Genomic DNA, 19,461 nt, shown 5'->3' on the forward strand with positions numbered 1-19,461 from the left:
CTATAGTAATTTTAAGTAAGTTTTATTTACTAGTTCGTCCAATCAGAACATACCCTCGTAATTCCGTTATGTCTTTTCAGCCAAACAGCATCAGCATGTTATGACTCCACCTCGCATTCACGCCGTAGGAACTATACGTTAGCGCGTCCGCCATATTGTGACTGGCAATATTCCCTAAGTGACTTCTTCTAAAGCAGGGGTGTACAAATTATTTATTTGATCTTAAATTAATGTACATTTAATAGATTGATTAATTATCAAACAATTAAAATGACATGTTTCTTGATGAAAAGAATTAACCATATTTTAACTATATGTTTATTATTTAAATATAAAATAGTTGTTTTTTTTATTAGATTTTTTTTTTTGGCCTTCAAGTGCTTTTTGCTTGACAATTTTGACCCAGGTTACAAAAGGTTTGGGAGTCCCAGGTGTCACAAACTTGGGATACCAGGTGCCCCAGGCATCACCCAGGTGACAAAAAGTACATCATAAAATTCACACTCTTCCACAAACATGGGTTTATTAAGGACATTTTGTACATTGCCTTTTTAAAATAAAAGTCCAAGAATTTGTCAAACAAAAGAACATACATGACAGATTGACTGTGACATGTATTATCATTCATAAAAATGGAGGTTTTGACAAATCAGTGTCTTTCTTTCCAATGGCGAGAACCTCCCACTGACACAGCTGCTGTAGAAATCCTGTGTTGGGCCTCACGGTGGGTTTACATTTAATAATGTATGTCCAGGCTTCCTACAAATGGCAAATCAACAAAAACAAAATAATGTATTATGCATAATTGAATTTTGCAGTCTTTCAAAATTCAAGACAAATGTAATCTTTAAAATAATTTGATGTTTGTTTTGAAAGTCCAAATAGCATAGTTTCAAACACCACTAATAAAATAAGTGCTCTCCACCAGAGGATAAATCATATTGTTTTGAGGGGTTGCCCTATTTTTATTTATTCATTTATTGAGTTTATTTGATATATGACATAAGAAAACGCTAATTCCACATGTTTTTAGTTATGTTGTTGTTAGCAGTCATATAATTGTTGACAAACTCAAGTTACCTAACTTGAAACAATGTCACTTACACACTGAGATATGAATGGAATTGTATGTCATGAGTTTAGTAGGCAACCCTCCCGACTCCACTAAGGGACAAGGGTGTAAGAAAATGGATGGATGGATGGAGTTTAGTAGGCACCATTTCATTTCTACACCTCAAAGATGCTGTTTTACATTTTTTTCACCAGTAAAAAAAAAATCAACAATTGCAATTTTTACTTAGGTTGGGTAAAAATAACTCCTTTTTTACACGTGTAAACGCAAAATAGATAACAGTCATTTATGGACTATAAAATCACCGGGACACACATTGTGACACTTAGAATTGGCAATATGTCTCAATGCCAAAAAATAAACAAAAATGTGTTTACAGTCATGCTCTGAATAACTTTTACATTAATGTTTAAGTTGAGTCAGTGGAGAGTGGAGTACAGAGTGTTATCCATGGCGTGAAGACTCTAAGACAATAATGGCTCCACATTATTAATGACTAATAATGCTGAAGATGGTATCTGATGTTGAGTTTGTGATTTAATGCTTGATGAAAGAGCTATTTTGGTATTTTTTTAAGGAACTTGTACTTCAATTGATCATCTGTAGTTAATATGGAAATATCAGAATATGAGAAAACAGGCAAAAGTTTTAACTTTCTCATGAATAATTTTGGCATTTTACCATTTCTACAAGAAAGAGCAAATCTAAAAATATTTTACTTCCTGTTGAGTCATTTTTGACCACAAAGCAAAAAAAAAAAAGTACAGCTTTTCATAGTTTTTTTTCCATTAAAAACAATATTTCACACATGGTAAATTAAGTTGAAACCATTGACCAAATTGTTACTTGGATATAAAAAATTGCATTTTTTTACTTTGATTATTTGTGTTCATACTGTTCCGTATAATTCATACATGCCTCCAGTGTGTATCTGAAGTAGTATATGAAGAATGCGAGTACCACAGTGCTGCAGCGGCTTGTGCCCTCCCTGGAAACTACCAGGACACGAGATCCTTCCTCAATGTGAAAACCTAAACAACAAAGAAGTTACCATTTGATTTTTAAAAAATAATACATAATAGTTTGCTCTAGCTGTTTTTCTAGCAAATTTGCGACTTTTTAAACTCAGAAATTTTTCAGGATTTTTGCCTAGAAAATGTCTGATTTTTTTCTAGCAAATGTTCAACTTTTCCAACTGAAAAATGTCAAAATCTGAAATTTGACTGTTCAAACTCAGAAACTTCCAAAAAATTATAGAAACACTATCTTTTAGATTAAACTAAAAGCCTTTGAGATATTTTAGCGTACATTTTCTCCTTTTTCTGTCTACAACGGCCCTAATGCACTGTCATAGTTTAAGAATTTAACTCTTTTTTTTGTCTCATTTATGTTTAACATAATAATTTAAGATTACATGCTAATGTGTTAACATCCATGCCAATTTAACTTCAACTTGTTAAACAAAAACATGTCCAATACTCACTGATAAAATTGCATATTGTTTCGAATTTTGAATATAAATCCGACTCCCCCTCGTCAGCCAGCGGGATGTCAAGGATCTTCCGGACGTTTTTTTCAGACCTGGAAGTTAACAATTACGTTTACAAAAAAAATAAAAGAACTCAAAGGATTTTGAAACGTATGCGAGTTTGAGCTGGTCTTACTCTGAAAAGTCACTCTGAGTGAAATGTGAGATGCTGACGATTGCACGGATTTTCAGGTCCGACAGGGAGCCCTGGCTTTGTTTCAGGTCTCCCATATACAGTGCTCCAGGTATAATCTCCAAAGGATAAAGCTTCAAGTTTTCAAGCTCCTGAGATGAATCCACACATATATTTATTTGACTGTGATGGACTGGACACAGCTCAAATCTTATCGTTTCTTTTTGTAAAAGTTACAGAAAAATCTAAAGGTGGAGGGATGGTTTATATGTTCTGCAGAGGATAGCATATTCTATAAATAAGATCTTGTACATCATTCATACTCATTTAGGCTTTTTCACATTTTATCATATTACAACCATGGGCTTCAAAGTGTTTTATAAATATTTTATGTAGCAGATATAAACACAAAATTGTGCATAATATGGAGTGAAATATTTAAATTAAATCAAATTAGTAAGAGTAAGTCTGAATGCATAAACACCGAGACCTTTCTGAGTTGAATCTACATAAAACCACTCATTATTACAGTTATGACCGCAAGTCTTTTAAGATAAAGAGATATAGATAGCCTATATAAATATAGAAAGTATTGAGGATCAAAACTGACAAATTTAAAATAAAATCAGTAATACATAAATCGTCCAATAAATAAATCAGTACACCTTATGCACCAATTAATTTAAAAACTGAGAAGTTTGTTTTTTGCCTTATGTTTTATAATTTAATTGACTTCATACTGTAGTTTTTAAATTTTAGTTTTAAACATATGTAAATTTTATTTTTTCTATTATTGTTTTGCATTCTCCCTTTAAAGTTAAATGTATATATGCATTTTAATTCTTTAACCTTTTTGTCTTATTTTTTCCTAGGTTTATTTATTACCATGTGTTTTTTTTTGTTTTTGTTTTTTCGTTTCATCTTTTTGTTTTACCTTTTGGATTTCTGCCTCATTATGAAGAGGGGCGGAGTCTTAAGGCTTCTGCCTGTTGGTTGGTTGGTATAACTCCAATCTACATGCAGACTACAGTCACAACAAATATGGTCAACTACAATCAGTTTATCAGCAACTTTAGACTTAATGCATCTTTCAATAAAAGTAAAAATATAAAAATATATATTTTAAAGACAGTATGCAAAAACACGTAATCTTTTGGAAATAATTCTTTTTTGTGTTTTAAGAGTATTGATTTATTTATTTGGGCATTTATATACTTTTATGTTTAATTATGTCAGTTATGGTCTTCCATAATACAAGTTAAAGCAGATGGAAAATGGGTGTGAAAGAGCAAGAAACTGAAGTAATGAGGTAAAAGTAACACCAACAGAAATAAAAATGAAACACAAGCCGGAACAATGCAACCAAAATATAAACTAAACTCGAAGCTCAAATGTTTGTGATTTTAAGTGGATTTTGAAGTCAGTTAGCTGCACTGAATTTTATTTTGTGAACTTTGGACTAAACAGATACTGAGACTCCTCCTGAATGATTGATGTGTAAAAATAAAGCAGTCTGTCTTAGTGAGTTTTACCCAGATGTTGTAAAGAATCTTGTGAGTCCTTAGAAATGGGTAAATAGCTGAGAACAGCCTGTAGCCTCCTGCTAGTATTTTAATTGGACGGTAGTAAGATTTTCCCAGCTCCTGGGCACAATCAATGGCCCTACCTAAAATCATAGTGAGGATGATTAACATCTGCTGCTGTGTGGGAAGACGTTATACCGTTACATGGCTACTGATGCTCCAGTATTACCTGCTTCTTCTTCTAAAGATCTTGTGGTGGCGTCATAGATCACAACATTCTGCATGGTGTCAAGCTGCACTGCATCCGGCAGGTAGAATGTACCATCTCCAGCCTGCAGTTTATCATCATATGAAGTGAAAGGCAAAATCAGTCATACAGACAACTCTTCATATTGAACAATCATATCTTTCAATAGGATCCAAATATACTACTGCAGAAAGTGTGCAAAACATGAACAGCAAAATAATGTTTCTCTAATTTAAAAATCTAAACAAAATATGTTTTTTTTTTTTGCTGTAAACTAAATTTTTGAATACAGACAGACAGCCAGAAACATGATGTCATACCGTTTTCACATGTTTGGCTGTAATAATATGACCTGTCAAGAAGTCGTGGGTTTCCTGGGCATCTAGAAAAGAAACATAAAAGTTTCAATGAAGTAATGGGAACAAATGAATAAAACCATCAGAAACCCAGGCAACTGCAGCTGAAATCTCACCAATCAGACAGAGGTAGTTGATCTCGGCCAGCCTCGGCACGGTTCGGGTCTGGTTGAGGAGGTTGTAGAGCTCCACAGGTTCACACAGGATGATCTCCGCCATGCTGGGAAAGACGAACCAGGAACCAATCAGAACAAAGAGCAGCTGGGCGTGGTTATAGTCCAGAGAAACATCAACATGTGAGCATGCTGTTTTCACTTGGGCACTTTTTTCTGTTTGACTACTTTCTGTTACTAAGCAACACGGAATTCCCTCTCACTGGTTGCTGGTGATGATGCAAACCTTAAGTCTCGAATTCATATAAATTCTTTTTGTCGACTTTTATCTAATTTTAGTTTTCTTTAAACAGTCTAATCCTGATGAAGTCAAGAGGGAATAATTTTTGCAAGAAATGTATAAATGAATAAGGGATGATTTAATCTTCTGTACCACCAACAAACATTTCAGAGCCTTTTTTCAGAACTGTTTCTCAGTAGAAACTCGTGTTTGTTTTAAAAAACTCCTGACCACCTGGATCTTCAGCCCCGTTTACTTTGATTTGTCTAAACTTCTAACAGGAACTCGCTGATCTGCTGCAGGTCTGCATGTAGAAAATGATATCAGAGAGAAACTGAGAGCAATCTGTTGTTTCTGCCTGTAATCTCACGTTTTCTCCTTCCGCCTCTCTTCAGTGTTTCCTCCAGCTGCTGGTTTGAAAGCAGTAAAGGGGTACTGCCGTGCAAAATTCACATCTTTTCATGTTTTGTATTTTATTTGAGTTTCTACTGCTTCTAAAAAAAAAAGACAGAGCCAGCGAAGAAGCAACATGCAGCTGCTTCAGGAGGGAGACGAGAAGAAGGTAGAGACATTCAGACCCAGACGGAGAGCCAATCCATCCTTCAGCTGGTAGAGGTGGAGTTTAGATGCCATGAAAAACAAACAACTTGAAAACGGCTAAAGAGAAACTGTCATTATGTCGTAACAGTTTGGAAAGAGAGCAAATAATCTGTGAAAAATCAAGCTCCTGCTTTCTCCCAGTGGCAACTAGAAACAACCAATCAGAGCCAGGAGGCGGAGCTTAGTCCTGTCATTCACCTTTCTGTGTGCTCTCTGCTATGCTGCAGCTAGCATGGCATACTTACTTTGAAAAAATAACTTTATTCAGATTACTGATTAATCCTTGAAAAAGTAACTTAGTTAGATTACTGACTACTTGATTTGGAAAGTAACTAAGTTACATTAAAAGTAACTTTTTTACAGCAGCTGCTAACAACAATGCTCCACCACGTTTGAAAATTATATTGAGCCTTGCCAATACTTAATTGCAAGTTATTTTATAATGGTAACATCAACAATGTGTCTCTACTTATAAAGAAGAACTGAAGGGGATATTATTTAATGTGCCGAAAAAATCTTGAGTAATTTGTGCTCCACTATTGTCTGAAAAACTCTAAGGGGGGGAGGATGGAGCAACAGAAACACTTAATTGGTAAATCACGTTGTTGCTTGGATTTTAATCTGTGCGTTTTGCATCCAGTGAAAACAAGCATGATAACAAATAAACTGGACAGTATGCTGTAAATTTAGTGATTTCACAGTTGCGGTCTTGACTGTTTTAAAATAAAATATCGAGTCCTCAGCGCCCGAGACCGAGACAAGACCGAGACCAAATGCGGTCGAATCCGAGACGAGACCGAGACCATCAAAAAAATGGTCTCGAGACCAAAACCGATCTCGAGTAGGCCTACTTCAACACTGCCTAATGCGCTGTTGCAGATCTCATAAAAGAAGTCTTTGTTTAGCCATGAAGACAAAGTTTTACCTCTTCTTGGGTCGTTGCTGCAGGAAATTTCTCCTATCCTGGAGGCAGCTCAGGCTGGACTCCCCTCCTGGGCCCCACTGGTCCGGCTTGTAACCTGAGCTTCGACTTTGCGCTCACTGGGAGTTTGGATGACATCGGTAATTTCCCATCCCACCTGTGAAATTTGCAGCGTTTTCTCTTCCCAGCAGTGAAAGTCTGTCTGTGGTACAGGTGTGATCGACAGTTTGCTGGGAGTGAGGCCTAAGCTGTGGGAAAACAGGAGGAGGAGACCTGGCAACACGCGGTCGTTCCTATAGGAGTCAGGAAACATCGCTTCGAGGTTAGGCTTCAGACCTATCATACATAATTCACAGTTTTCATATTTTTATTCTTCCATTTAGGTTTCAGCTGCTTCTAAAAAAACTCAAGCGCTTAAAAAAACAAAACAAAAAAACAGCTGGTTTTTTGACAATTATTTAATGTTTTTGGTGTCTGGAAAAGGAGCTTTTTCAGAAACCTCCTGATAAGTCATATTGGACAGGAACTATGACGTTACCTAGCAACCCCAGCCAAGCCCAGCCTGTTACCAAGCAACCCAAGCCAAGCCTATATCAAATTAAACTTTTAAAATCATTTTATTGTTTATTTTAACATTGTTGGACAGAGCTAATTTTTTTGTCTAACTCTTTAGTGTTTTAGCTAAGTCAATTTTTCCAGATAGACTTTAAAGCGCTAATTAATTTGACTGCTTTGTAAACCTTCATTTCAATAATATTCAACATATGAGTTGAAGTTTTGGTTACTGACTTTTAAGAATTCTTAGCTGTTTATAGTCATGCTCTTATTTTGAAGGAGGTGAAGTTTTGTTTCCTTTGATCATGATCAGATTTGCTGTGTAAATGGCAACAAAAAACAATAAACAAATAAGGCATACAGAAGAATACTCCACTTACATGAATGTACTGTGTTGTAATGTGAGGGTTCTTGCATAAACCAGCCAGAGAGATGCTGAATGGAATCCAAAAATAATCTTAATTTATTACAAAAAAGTTCAAAAATAATTAAACAATGAAGAACTGGGCCCAAAAACTGAGGTCAACATAACAAACTCCAACTCAGGTAGTAACACAAAGAACTCAAGCACAAAACTGACCAACAAGACATGAGGGGAGTTTAAATAGTGGCTGATCAGACCACAGCTGACACACAAGGGGTAATTAAACATACAAAAACTTAAACAAATACTAATCAATACAACACCAGATCTTTAAATTAAACAAACATTAGACTGAAACTACCAAATAGAAGAGACATTAAAGAACTGGTCAAATTAAATTAAAGAAAACCAAATTTCCCCGTCCCCTGGCAAACAAATGGAACGGCCCGCTGAGGAGGTTTGCCAGCCATATATGGATGTCAATTAGCTGGAGCTGTTCTGTGACCCTCCAGCAGCAGCTCCAAAGGAAACTGGTAACTCAAAACAAATAAATTAATTTGTTGCTTTTAACAAAAATATAAAGAACTGACAAATAAAGTTAACTAAATGTGTGCACTTCAAATAGTTAACTAAAAAGTCAAGCTAATGAAAATAATTTTCAAAAATAAAAATCTAAACTATTCACTAATTAATGTCTAAATTAATATTAAGGATGAACAAAACAAACAGTTACTATTCAGGTCTGTGTGACAGTAGGGTCAGCTGTCACACACTTGTTGAGACATGGTTGAATTTAGCGCTTTAGCTTTAACTCTTTAGCTTCTATGTCGATATAGCGCCTTAGTGCTAGTAGAATTAATGTCAACAAAAACCTAGCACTTTGGCAGGGATCTGTACATTTAATAAATATAATATAGACGTAACGTAACTCCCTGTCCGTCAGTATCAAAACAGCTAATCCTCTCTTTTTTAATCAGCTAGCATTTGAAGCTTGCGCTGTGAAAGTAGTTTGATTCTGATCATAACGAAGTTTGCATGAATTAAACGCAGTTTTGTTTTATTATCACAAGACTGACTGAACCCTGACGCTTACACACACACTTTTGTTCTGCTTATACAGTGGCGTTTGGAGAACAACACGTACTCAGTTCCAGGCCGGCCTGAATGAGTGACTGTGTCCTCCGTCCTGCCCAGAGCCATAAATCATGCTGACAGTCTGTGAGAAAAACAAAGCTTTTTCCTCAAGATGCAGACAGAGAAGGACGCTCCTTCCAAAGGAAAAAAGATCTACCACATTTTTTCACTCATATTTTTTGGCTTCTTAAACTCAGGTAAGAAACGCTGTCAAGATAAATAACTTGGATATTTGCAGCACAACTGAACTACTAGGCCTGTCAGCATAACAAATTTGACCGGATGATAAATTGTTCCAGATGTTTTTTTTGCGATGAATGACAATGTTGTTGTTTTGAGACCATTTTCAAGTAACATAATAGTAACGGCATAATAATGCAAGAACACATTCTCAAAGATCAATAAACGATAAATTCTAATGAACATTTAACACTGGAACAGGTAGACATTTTAAATATCCAAAATAAATAAACAATATAACAGAAACAACAAATAAAATTAATTATGAGGTCTCTGTTGAGCTGTCATTCAAAACAAGGTATAATTGAGACCAAAACTCAAGACTGAAGACTTTTATCATGCAATTGTTGGTCGAAAGAGAGACAAGAAAAAAAAACCCATTAAATCATACAAATGGAAATTATTGAGTTTGTTTTAATTTGTCGTGCGATTATTTACTACTTATTGTGTCAGAACAATAATACGTTGAAAAAACAATGTTTAAATATTAAATGCATATTTACGTTGCTCATTTTTATTCTGTTGCATGAGAGCATGTTTACTTTCACAGCCTTACCTTATGCAGCGACTACAGGGAAGAGTTTTATGATGCAGGGAGAACAGATTGCAAATTTAAAATCTGTTAAATTTTTACATTTATAAAACGCTAAGAACATGATAAAAATAGCAACAGATGTCCAGTTTTTTTCTCCACCACACCCTGTTGAGTTATTTTACCTCGTCACAATGTCAGCATTTGTTGAGATGCTGGATTGTATCCGAATGCTTGTTTTGTTCTCCACAGTCCGTATCAGAAGTGGCAGTGTCAGATTTTTTCAGCTGTGTTTACGTGTTATTATGTTATTGTGGGTCATTAAGCTGCTCTGTTTCTGCAGCCCTAGCCTGGTGTCTGGATTGCCCTTTTCATGGACTGCCAAGAGGGAAATTTGAACAAACAATGCCAACTTTTGTTGATCCATGTGGGCCCATCCCATAGTCTAACAGCTGTTACCATAGCAATGAGGCTCCAGAGTGACACTGTATGATTCTGTACAGTTGTTGGATAAACCCTACATGTTTTTCCGTGTTTTAGGTTTTGAAAACCCTTACAGATGTGTTGTGTTTTGAATAATAGTGCATTAATTTGGATTTAATAGAAATCACGTGCCAACCAAGGCATTGTTAGTACTTCGGTGCTAGAACTAAAATAAATATGAAAGTGATACTTTCTCACTTTAGTAAGAAATAAAATCAACTATAACTATGCCTGTCGCACTAAGCAATAAATCAATGACAAATTAAAACAAGCTCAATGATTTCCATTTGCATGACTTATTATTTTCAATGTTCATTAGAATTTAAAGTTTATTGATCTTTGAGATTGTGTTCTTGCATTATTATGTCATTCCCATTACATTACTTGAAAATTGTCTCAAATTAACGATAAAATCGTTTATCACAATAACTTTTGGTATTATTTACTGTCCAGCAAAATTTGAGACACATCCCGTTAATAACAACTATATATCGTTTATAAGTGATTTGTTCTAATTTAAATTTAAAAGCATCATCCACTATACTGTTTCTAATGTCCAGTGAAACTCTCCATGCTGTTCTGCAGGTGAGGTGGGAGCCGTCAACATGACCATCCCTAATGCTCTGATCAGAGGAGCGGTCGGGGGGGAGGCCCTCCTGTCGGTCCGCTACAGCAGCTTCAGCCTCGACCTGCCGGTTATCAAGTGGCAGCTCCAGAGGGAGAAGGCGGTCACCGTGGTCCAGTCCATCGGAACTGACATCATTGGGACCTTGAGGCCTGAGTATCAAGACCGGATTCTGGTGTTTGAGAACGGGACTCTGCTTCTCCATAACCTCAGACTATCTGATGATGGGACTTACGACGTGGAGATCTCCATCACAGACGACATCTTTACTGGAGAGGGAAGCATCACACTCACTGTGGATGGTAGGGTCAGAAACAGCTCCGTGTAGCTGCTGATCACTTATTCAATGTTCTAACTTTGGAGTTAAATTCGGGCCATACAATTTGTTCAATATAAAAAAGAAATTAAAACTGGAAAAAAAAGATCTGAAGCTAAGAAATATTTTGAAACTGTAAAAAAAAACTGGAATCTAAAAAGTATTAGTGAACTATTTTTTAGTATCAAAACTTCTTTTCAGTGGTGATAGAGTGTCTTCAGTCAAAGGCTTCTTAAAATTCTCCATAATACAAACTGCTACAAGAAATATTTCCTGCCAACAGCCTTCACTATCCACAATAACTCTGAAGAATCTGAATTAATGTTAGTTACAGTTAATATTAGTTGCTGAATTAATGTTAGCTAATTTCCTTTTGGGATCAATAAAATATTTTTGAATTGAACTGAATTTTTTTTTGTTCAGTTTCAAAAAGAATTTTGTTTTCAAGTTTTTTTTTCTTCTTTTCAACAAACTCCATGACCCCAATTTATTTCCATGCCATTTATGTTTGCTTGGAGAAAAACGAGAAACATGGCTGGACCAGAACCATTATGCTCTACTCTGGACATAAGACTGATGTATTTTCTTCTGCTAAGTATTCTTCAAACATGACACTGCGGATTAATTAAAATTTGCAATCTTTCTGAGTTCCCAAACTGAATGCATTGAAACAAAATCTTCAGTTTCTAAAGTTTTCATCCCAACTGGAGATGTTTAAATGTTCTGAATGTCCATGGAGGTATTCTGTTTTTGACTCTGGTCTTACTGTAGGTGGGATAAGCTATGCTGGGAATCCTGGGAGTTCACTGACCTCCATTAATGAGATGTTTGTTTCATAAGAGACAGAACAAGCTGCTTGAGACGCATTATTCAATGAGGAAGTTATCTGTTAATATCTAAACCTACATTTATTACCTAAAGGCAACCACAGCAGTGGGAGCATAAACTTTAATGTGTCTTATTGATATTTTTAAGATAAAGTAATGCATTCATCTAAATTGGAAGGAGGATTGTTCAGCACATTAAAAACGTATTCACCCCCTGTGATGTTTTACCATTTTTTCCTTTTGTCATAAGCAACAAAATTTGGCTTTTTTGACAAAGCAACTTAATTTGAACACTGTATATCAGAAGTAAAACTGATTTCTATAAAATAATGACAATTAAGTAAAAATATATATCATAAAATAAGTGACTGCATAAATATTCATCCACTTTAAAGTGACTGACCCAATTCAACAGATGTCCAGCCAATTGGAGCTTGTATCCAGAGTTTCCATTGACTGTATAAATGCATACATTTTAATTATGAAGATAAATTTGCTTAATGAAAACTTTAATTTTAATTAATTTTAATTAATTTTTCGATAAAGTTTTGTATCAAAATTAGTTTATTTCACAAAACTGCAATGGAAATGTTTTTTCCACATCACACGATTCACATAATGAACAACCAGATGTTACTATTGGTGGAAAAGACAAAGAAGAAAACAGGAGGTAGGTAGAGGTTGATGGCACTGCATGTTTTTTAATGACTTACAAACTCATCCACATGGTAATTTAATTGCGTTTCTTAATTAATAGAAACATCTTTAATTGCGAAATTGTGTTTTTTCGACATTAGCAGAATACTGACAAAGTTTTGTGCTTACATTTCCGCACATGTTTACATTAATGAATGTTGGTGCTTGCTCTCACCCTCACCCAGAGCCTATATCCAGGCCGTACATCCACATGGAGGCCTCATCCGTCCTGGAGCTCAGCGAAAACTTTGTCCTTAACTGTTCTCATGAAAACGGGACCAGAACCACTTACAGGTGGTTTAAAGGTGGGAAACCCCTGGCCAATGAAACACGGTTTGTGTTGTCACCTGATCAGAAGTGCCTGACCATCAGTCGAGTGTTGATGACTGATGAGGATATCTACAGCTGCGCCGTGGAGAACCCACTGGGCAACATGACCAGCCTGCAAATCAGACTGGCCGTGTACAGTAAGTAATAACATACTTTTATCAGTTAAGCCTGTATGCTAGACATGCTGACATGGCCAGTATGATTTTTTTAGAGGGACACAAATGGTTCAAGTGACAAACCCAGAAACAGGAAGTAGTTGGAGGTTGATGGCACTGCGTGTCACAGAGTAAACTCTTCTAAATTTACTTTGTGAAATCACAATTATTAGGTAAGGAAGTATTTTGCCAAAAATGAGTTTTAATTGATTCAGAAAAGTCATACAAATGCAAAAAAAAAAAAAAAAAACGTTTCTTAAAGGGATGCGAGGATGGCGTATCAGGGCTATTGGAGACAGAAAGAAAGGAAGAGTAAATTTCCCCCACATTTTGAGATTAATCTTAGAAATTTTCTAGAATTTTTTTTTTTAAATGTCTGAGCCCGAAATGTCCAAAAATGTTCTATAGCAAAGACAGTAAAGACATTTTGAGATAAATCTCTGCAATTTTCTAGAAAAACTTGGACATTTCAGAGCTCCAAAAGTAAAAAACTGGCAAGAATAAACTCAGAAAGTTTGAGATCAATCTCAGAAATATTCTAGAAATGTTTTTGTGCAAATTTCTGAGGTTGAAAAGCTGAAAATTCTTTGGTTTCTTCTCCCAAATTTATGACTTTTGGAGCTCAGAAGTTTCCTTGTCTTTCTGGAAAATTTCAGACATTAATCTCAAAATTTCTGAATTTTTCTCGCAATTGCACCTCCTTTTTTCACTAGAAAAAACGGAGATAGGAAGAGGGCTGCAACATGGATCATTGATACCAGAACCATTAAAGATCTTGTTGCAAGTAACAAACATGGTCCCAAGAAACCAACGTGAGATAAAGATGGGCTGAAAGCTTTGCAGTTGTTCAATAAAAAAAATCCTTAGAACTACAACTTACACACATTCTGAGGGAAAATCACTGGAAGTGTGAATCAAATATCTTCAAACCAGAATCAGAGCACCAAAGCTTTGATAAGCTTTTGATGCCCTCTACTGGAGAGGTTGGCATAGAAATGTCCCCCTTTTTTGGGATTACACATCACAGACAGAGCATGTGTCGTAACAAAAGCAGCTTTACTGTCAGATTTCGGGTTAGATGTTAAAATGGAAATTAAAATAAACAAGCCTCACTTATGTAAACATTTATTCAGTAGCTCTTGTTTCTCACCAGGAAGAAGCTCCGTCTACATCATGCTTTCCACTGGAGGAATCTTCATCCTCATCACGCTGGTGACAGTGTGTGCATGCTGGACTCCTTCTAAAAAGTAAACTGCAATACTGTTAATTAACCATTATGGAGCTAAATTGGTATCATAAAGTTTGTTAAAAAGGAAAAAAAAAATCCTTTTTTCAGTTTCTTTTTTTTATTATTTTGAATAAACTTTCTGACCCCAATTTAGCTCCATAGTCCATCAACTGTATTAATGCAAATGTACATCCACTGCATATTTACCAATGTTTTTTTGTGTGTTTGTTTTTTAATCTCAGGTCAAGGCAGGAAACTAGAAAGTCCAGGATTTATGGTAAATCTCATCATACACAGCTTAAACAGAAAGGTAAAAATAAAATTTTTGGAGACTGCAGCTAAAATTGATGTCTGTGTAGTAACATGTTTTCCTTTACAGATGATGTGCTTCCCAAAATGAGAGAACATAATGGGATAAAAGCAGTAACTTCCCTTTACGTGCTCCAACAAAAGGTATGACCATTCTCAGCACTCTGCTTATTTACAGTTTTTGGCTTCAACTTAACTCGCTCACTCGTTGGTTACCTAGCAACAAATAGCTAATTTGCACTGCTGCATTTTAAGATTTTACCACCGTTCCTCATAACTGCTTAAAAATAGAAAACGGCATGAAGTGAAAATTGTGGATAAAACACAAAAGACCACACCACCAGTTTAGAAATATTTCAGATATTTAAAACAAAAAGCTTATCTATCTATCTTGACTGATAACTTGTGGTCAGCATAACGATACATTTTTTAGCCATATTGCCCCTGAATTATAGTATTTTCACTAAAAGCAGAATATTTAAAACCTACTTTAGATTTGTGAAACCTTTATTTGATTTGTGAAAGTTTAATGAAGGACGATGCTAATGTGTTCAAAATCAGTGTTAGTCACCACCTGACACAATTTTTGTATTTTTGTCAACTCAATTTGTTTAGTAAATAATAAATTGGGAATTAAATAAAGATCTTTAATGTGAAATTATGCTTTCTTTCATATCTGAGAGTGTTTAAAAATCCAGATGTTATTTAAAGTACTGCAGATAAACCACTAAGCTCTTGTTTTGTAGGAACCCTCCATGGACGACTCGTCCAGCAACAGCATTGGGTCTCCTTCTGAACTGGACAGCCCTCCATCCTACACAACTTTCCCCAACTACACAAACTCCCTGGTGCGGTCAGGTGGAACTCCAGCCGGCTCCTTCCCAAAGTGTGTCTGAAACTTCATAAACTGTTCATTATACAAAATGAAGCAGCAGGTCATTTGGTGCCTGCCTTTGTGCAAAACTTTAACTTTGAGTCTTTGTGAACTCAAATAAAAACTGTAAGCATTTTTTTAAAGATCTGTTACCCAGCATCTTGCAAATGTATTTGCACTCATGAAGATTTTTTACATATTGCAGTGTCGCAGTTAAAAACTTTAGGGTGTTTTATTGGGATTTTATGTAACAGATCAACACAAAGACCAGTGGTGTTCAAACTTTTCGCAGAGGCGGTCAAAACCCTCAAATTTCAATAAATTTATTGTTATGTCTTTAGATTTACCTGCTCAATAATACAAAATATTTATGAAATCTGTACATCATTAAAGATAAAGAACAGAAATGGTTTAGGACTGTTGTGCTACTAAAAGTAATGGAGATGATTTCCACAATTTTTGGGGACATCGGTTGTTTTCTATTTTGTTGGCAAAATTTTGAACATTCTTGACTTGTAGTCTGGGGACAAATAAAATAATTTGGCCATACTTTGGGCACTCATGTAGTAGACTAATTAAAGCTGCAGGTCATCTGGAGTACGTCTCTAACAACTTCTGGCATATTAAGAAATTGCATATCTTTTGCATTGTTCTTCAAAAAATAGTCCCAAGTTCTGCCAAATATGATGGGGAGCAACAGTGAACATCAACTTACAAGTTTTGCCATGAATGTGGGCTTTGATTAGGCCCCTTAACACATAAATATGCTCTAATCTAAATTATACCTCAAGTTTTCTGCAGATTCGAACAGGTTTTCTTCCAGGATTTTCTTGTATTTAGTTACATTTCCCATCAATTCAGACCAGCTTTCCTGCCCCAGCCAATGAAAAAAATATACCCACCACTGTGTGTCATCATGGATTAAGGCTGATGCATGATGTAGTGTTAGTCGTGGCTGCCATGTTTTTAAATGTTGAAAGTAGGACCAAAGTTGCAGGCAGGAACTTGTGGTAAGCACAATGAAAGTCTAATCATTAAAACAATAAACCTACAGAACTTGCACAAGAAAAACAGGCAGATTAACCAATTAATAATAAAATAATAATAAAATAATAATAAACTTTATTTATATAAAACCTTCCAACAGCTCCTTGAATTGACCAAAGTGCTGTACAAAGTTCATCCATCCATCCATCCATCCATCCATTTTCTTGCACCCTTTTTCCCTCAGTGGGGTCGGGAGGGGTGCTGGTGCCCATCTCCAGCCAACGTTTCGGGCGAGAGGCGGGGTACACCCTGGACAGGTCGCCAGTCTGTCGCAGGGCAACACAGAGACACACAGGACACACAACCATGCACACACACACTCACACCTAGGGGCAATTTGGAGAGGCCAATTAACCTGACAGTCATGTTTTTGGACTGTGGGAGGAAACCGGAGTACCCGGAGAAAACCCACGCACGCACAGGGAGAACATGCAAACTCCATGCAGAGAGACCCCAGGCCGGGAATTGAACCCAGAACCTTCTTGCTGCAAGGCAACAGCTCTACCAACTGCGCCACTGTGCAGCCCTGCTGTACAAAGTTAAATATATAAATGCACAACGAAATTAAATCAGTGCGAGTCAAAAATACAACCACAATAAAAGAAGGTAAAAATGATATAGAAACATACAGCCAGTGAGGCTATATACAGATTAAATGTTAAAATGGTGAATAATTAACACAAATTAAACTAAAAACAAAGGGGGGGATATAGTAACACTGCAAGAGGATAAACCGAAATACATAGAACAGAACACAAGAGGATAATAAATGAATATACATGGCAACAATAATGAGCACAGAGTTTGACCCAATACGGGAAAACCTAAATAAATATAATATACTTAGCATATTATCACAACTTGTTCAAGCATTCTCCATGTTGAGGGTCATATATGGGTCTCTTGACATGTTTAAATGTCAAGAGACCCATAGAGTTCATTCTGGTCAACATGGCATAAGCAACTCAAAATGTGGGAAAAAGCAGAGAATTGTGCACATTCACTTACATGATGTACAAACGTACTGGCAACTGAGAAGTTGCTGGGAAACTGGGAGATGTTCAAAGCTTGATTTGGAACCTAACTGCTTTTAAACTATGGTCTACATGATGCTGTTTTTATCTCTTATGTTCTCTAAAAAGCTCTGAGTCCAGAAACATAACAGCTCCATATGTTTATGTATAAGGTGCCTTTAATTGGATGCTCATGTTTTTTTTTGTTTTTTTTTTAATTATTCGCCTTTCATTTATGTCCAAATTACGCACTACTTTGTGTTTCTCTATCACATAAAATGCACAAAAATAGGTTGAAGTTAGTGGTAATAATGTGATACGATGATTGTATCCTTCAGGTTTTCATTATTACTAGTTCCTGGAAAACTGCAGTAAAAAGCTCAGACAACAGGAACACCGACTCTAAAATTACACATTTCAGCAGATTTCAGAATTACATTTGACAAGTTCTAACATTCCTATCATCCATCTCCATAAAGGCACAGGATGGTCAGTAAGATAAAAACATGTATTATTTACACTTCTCTAGCACGTGTGACATATCATGTTGTGTATGAGCAAATTCAAAACTTTGTAGTGTCTTTTATGTTAATAAAATTTTTGAAATATGTGAAGCAATGTATGGTTGTGAAAAGTTAGGATATCACACAAAAGGATAGAGATCAGGGCTTTGACTAGGTCAAAGTTTTGACCTAGACTAGGTCAAGGTCTAAGTTAGAGTGAATCTTATCTTGTCCTGATTTCTTAACAGACAGAAACAGATTTTTTTACTACATTTTATAGAACAAATTAAAAGGTATTCTCTTCACTTTTTTATTTATATTGATTTAATTTCCCAGTACTGTTCAAATTGATATTAAATATTTATATGTTTTCACATGACGGCAATGTGAATTTTAAACATAGTTAATTAAAACTGAATTTAAAAGAGAATTGTATTTTTGTATTATATTATGTATAATTTCTATCTTTTTATGAACTGAATCTCTTTTAAATCTACTTAAGTTTTTTTCTTATTTCTTTTATTTATTTATTTTTTAAAAAGTGAATCAAATGTATTAATCAGCTTTTTTTTGTGTTTTTGTTTTGTTTTCTATCCCCACCTTCCTTAACAATACACATGTACAGGCACATGACTTTTTTGGTATTAAAACATTTTTCTTTTATTGGTTGGATGAAATATTCTAATTTTTTGAGACAGGGATTTTGGGTTTTCATGAGCTGTATGGCTTATGGGTTCAGTTGGTGTGCAATGAATCTAAAATATATGACAGTTTAATTTTTATCATTACATTATGGAAAATAATGAACTTTATCAAAATATGCTAATTTTTTGAGAAGGACCGGTATATACTGCAAAGCACAAGGTTTTTTCTGCCTTTTAAGTTATAACTCTGTATTGCTGACTGAAAAAAATAATAAAAAAGTGAAGCAAATCATCAAGCTGTTGGCAGTCATAAGACTGGAAAACAGAGTGGGGCATTTCTTGGGTATGTTTCTTGTAATATAGATAATTGAAAAGGTAATTATTGCACTATATATTTATTCTTGATGTTTCTCAACGTTTTTATGATTTACAGAAAACGCACTGAAGTCTCACAATGATGAGCATCAACAGAGGAAGAGGATAAAATATTACTGGGAAAAAAGCAAAAAGCTAAGATCTGAAGGTGGAAGTAAAACAATCTCTATTTTCAAATAACAACACAACCTGTTTGGGTTTATGAAAGAAATTTAATTTCTAATTACAATTATTAATTAAATTGACAAAACAATTTGAGGATTTGGAGCAATATACAAAAATTATTACAGAATTGATCTAGAAATATTTGCTGGCATTCAAAATAAGGCATCAGTTGTTTCTTTTCAGGGCCAAACAGAGTTATGAGTGGCTGAAAAGAGATTTCACATGCTTCGTTTTCACATGCTGTCATTTTTTTCAGTCTGGAGATGCAAACA

At 35.3% G+C, this 19,461-nt stretch overlaps 2 protein-coding genes across 3 annotated transcripts; one reads left to right on the plus strand and one right to left on the minus strand.

The window, feature by feature from the left end:
• Positions 1-506: 506 nt before the first annotated feature.
• styxl1 (serine/threonine/tyrosine interacting-like 1) lies at positions 507-7,891 on the minus strand. 2 transcript variants are annotated; one of them, XM_008428551.3, is made up of 10 exons: positions 7,710-7,891; positions 6,778-7,067; positions 4,976-5,079; positions 4,824-4,885; positions 4,486-4,588; positions 4,266-4,399; positions 2,737-2,885; positions 2,556-2,653; positions 1,991-2,103; positions 507-759 (listed from the first exon to the last, which is right to left on the minus strand). In XM_008428551.3, exons 3-10 carry the CDS (start codon positions 5,076-5,078, stop codon positions 625-627), a joined length of 897 nt encoding a protein of 298 aa, XP_008426773.1. In that variant the 5' UTR covers position 5,079; positions 6,778-7,067; positions 7,710-7,891; the 3' UTR covers positions 507-624. The 2 variants fall into 2 exon arrangements, with proteins under 2 accessions (XP_008426773.1, XP_081471749.1); XM_081615623.1 differs by lacking the exons at positions 6,778-7,067; positions 7,710-7,891 and having other exon boundaries at positions 4,976-5,229.
• Positions 7,892-8,826: 935 nt separating this feature from the next.
• LOC103476308 (hepatic and glial cell adhesion molecule-like) lies at positions 8,827-18,116 on the plus strand. The gene is made up of 7 exons (XM_008428550.3): positions 8,827-9,024; positions 10,668-11,009; positions 12,732-13,013; positions 14,185-14,278; positions 14,502-14,569; positions 14,639-14,712; positions 15,315-18,116. Exons 1-7 carry the CDS (start codon positions 8,940-8,942, stop codon positions 15,462-15,464), a joined length of 1,095 nt encoding a protein of 364 aa, XP_008426772.2. The 5' UTR covers positions 8,827-8,939; the 3' UTR covers positions 15,465-18,116.
• Positions 18,117-19,461: the final 1,345 nt, after the last annotated feature.

Source organism: Poecilia reticulata, chromosome 14 (genome assembly GCF_904066995.2).
Source record: "Poecilia reticulata chromosome 14, P_reticulata-male-v2, whole genome shotgun sequence".
In the NCBI taxonomy this organism is placed as follows: Eukaryota; Metazoa; Chordata; class Actinopteri; order Cyprinodontiformes; family Poeciliidae; genus Poecilia; species Poecilia reticulata.

Excerpts from the sequence above, each read along its gene's own strand:
- styxl1 (XM_008428551.3), bottom strand. The coding sequence starts at position 5,078 with ATGGCGGAGATCATCCTGTGTGAACCTGTGGAGCTCTACAACCTCCTC. Across the intron at positions 2,104-2,555 it reads AACAATATGCAATTTTATCA|GTTTTCACATTGAGGAAGGA; the intron begins GTGAGTATTGGA and ends TTTGTTGTTTAG. Across the intron at positions 760-1,990 it reads ACTTCAGATACACACTGGAG|GAAGCCTGGACATACATTAT; the intron begins GCATGTATGAAT and ends TGCCATTTGTAG.
- LOC103476308 (XM_008428550.3), top strand. The coding sequence starts at position 8,940 with ATGCAGACAGAGAAGGACGCTCCTTCCAAAGGAAAAAAGATCTACCAC. Across the intron at positions 9,025-10,667 it reads TTTTGGCTTCTTAAACTCAG|GTGAGGTGGGAGCCGTCAAC; the intron begins GTAAGAAACGCT and ends GCTGTTCTGCAG. Across the intron at positions 11,010-12,731 it reads CATCACACTCACTGTGGATG|AGCCTATATCCAGGCCGTAC; the intron begins GTAGGGTCAGAA and ends ACCCTCACCCAG.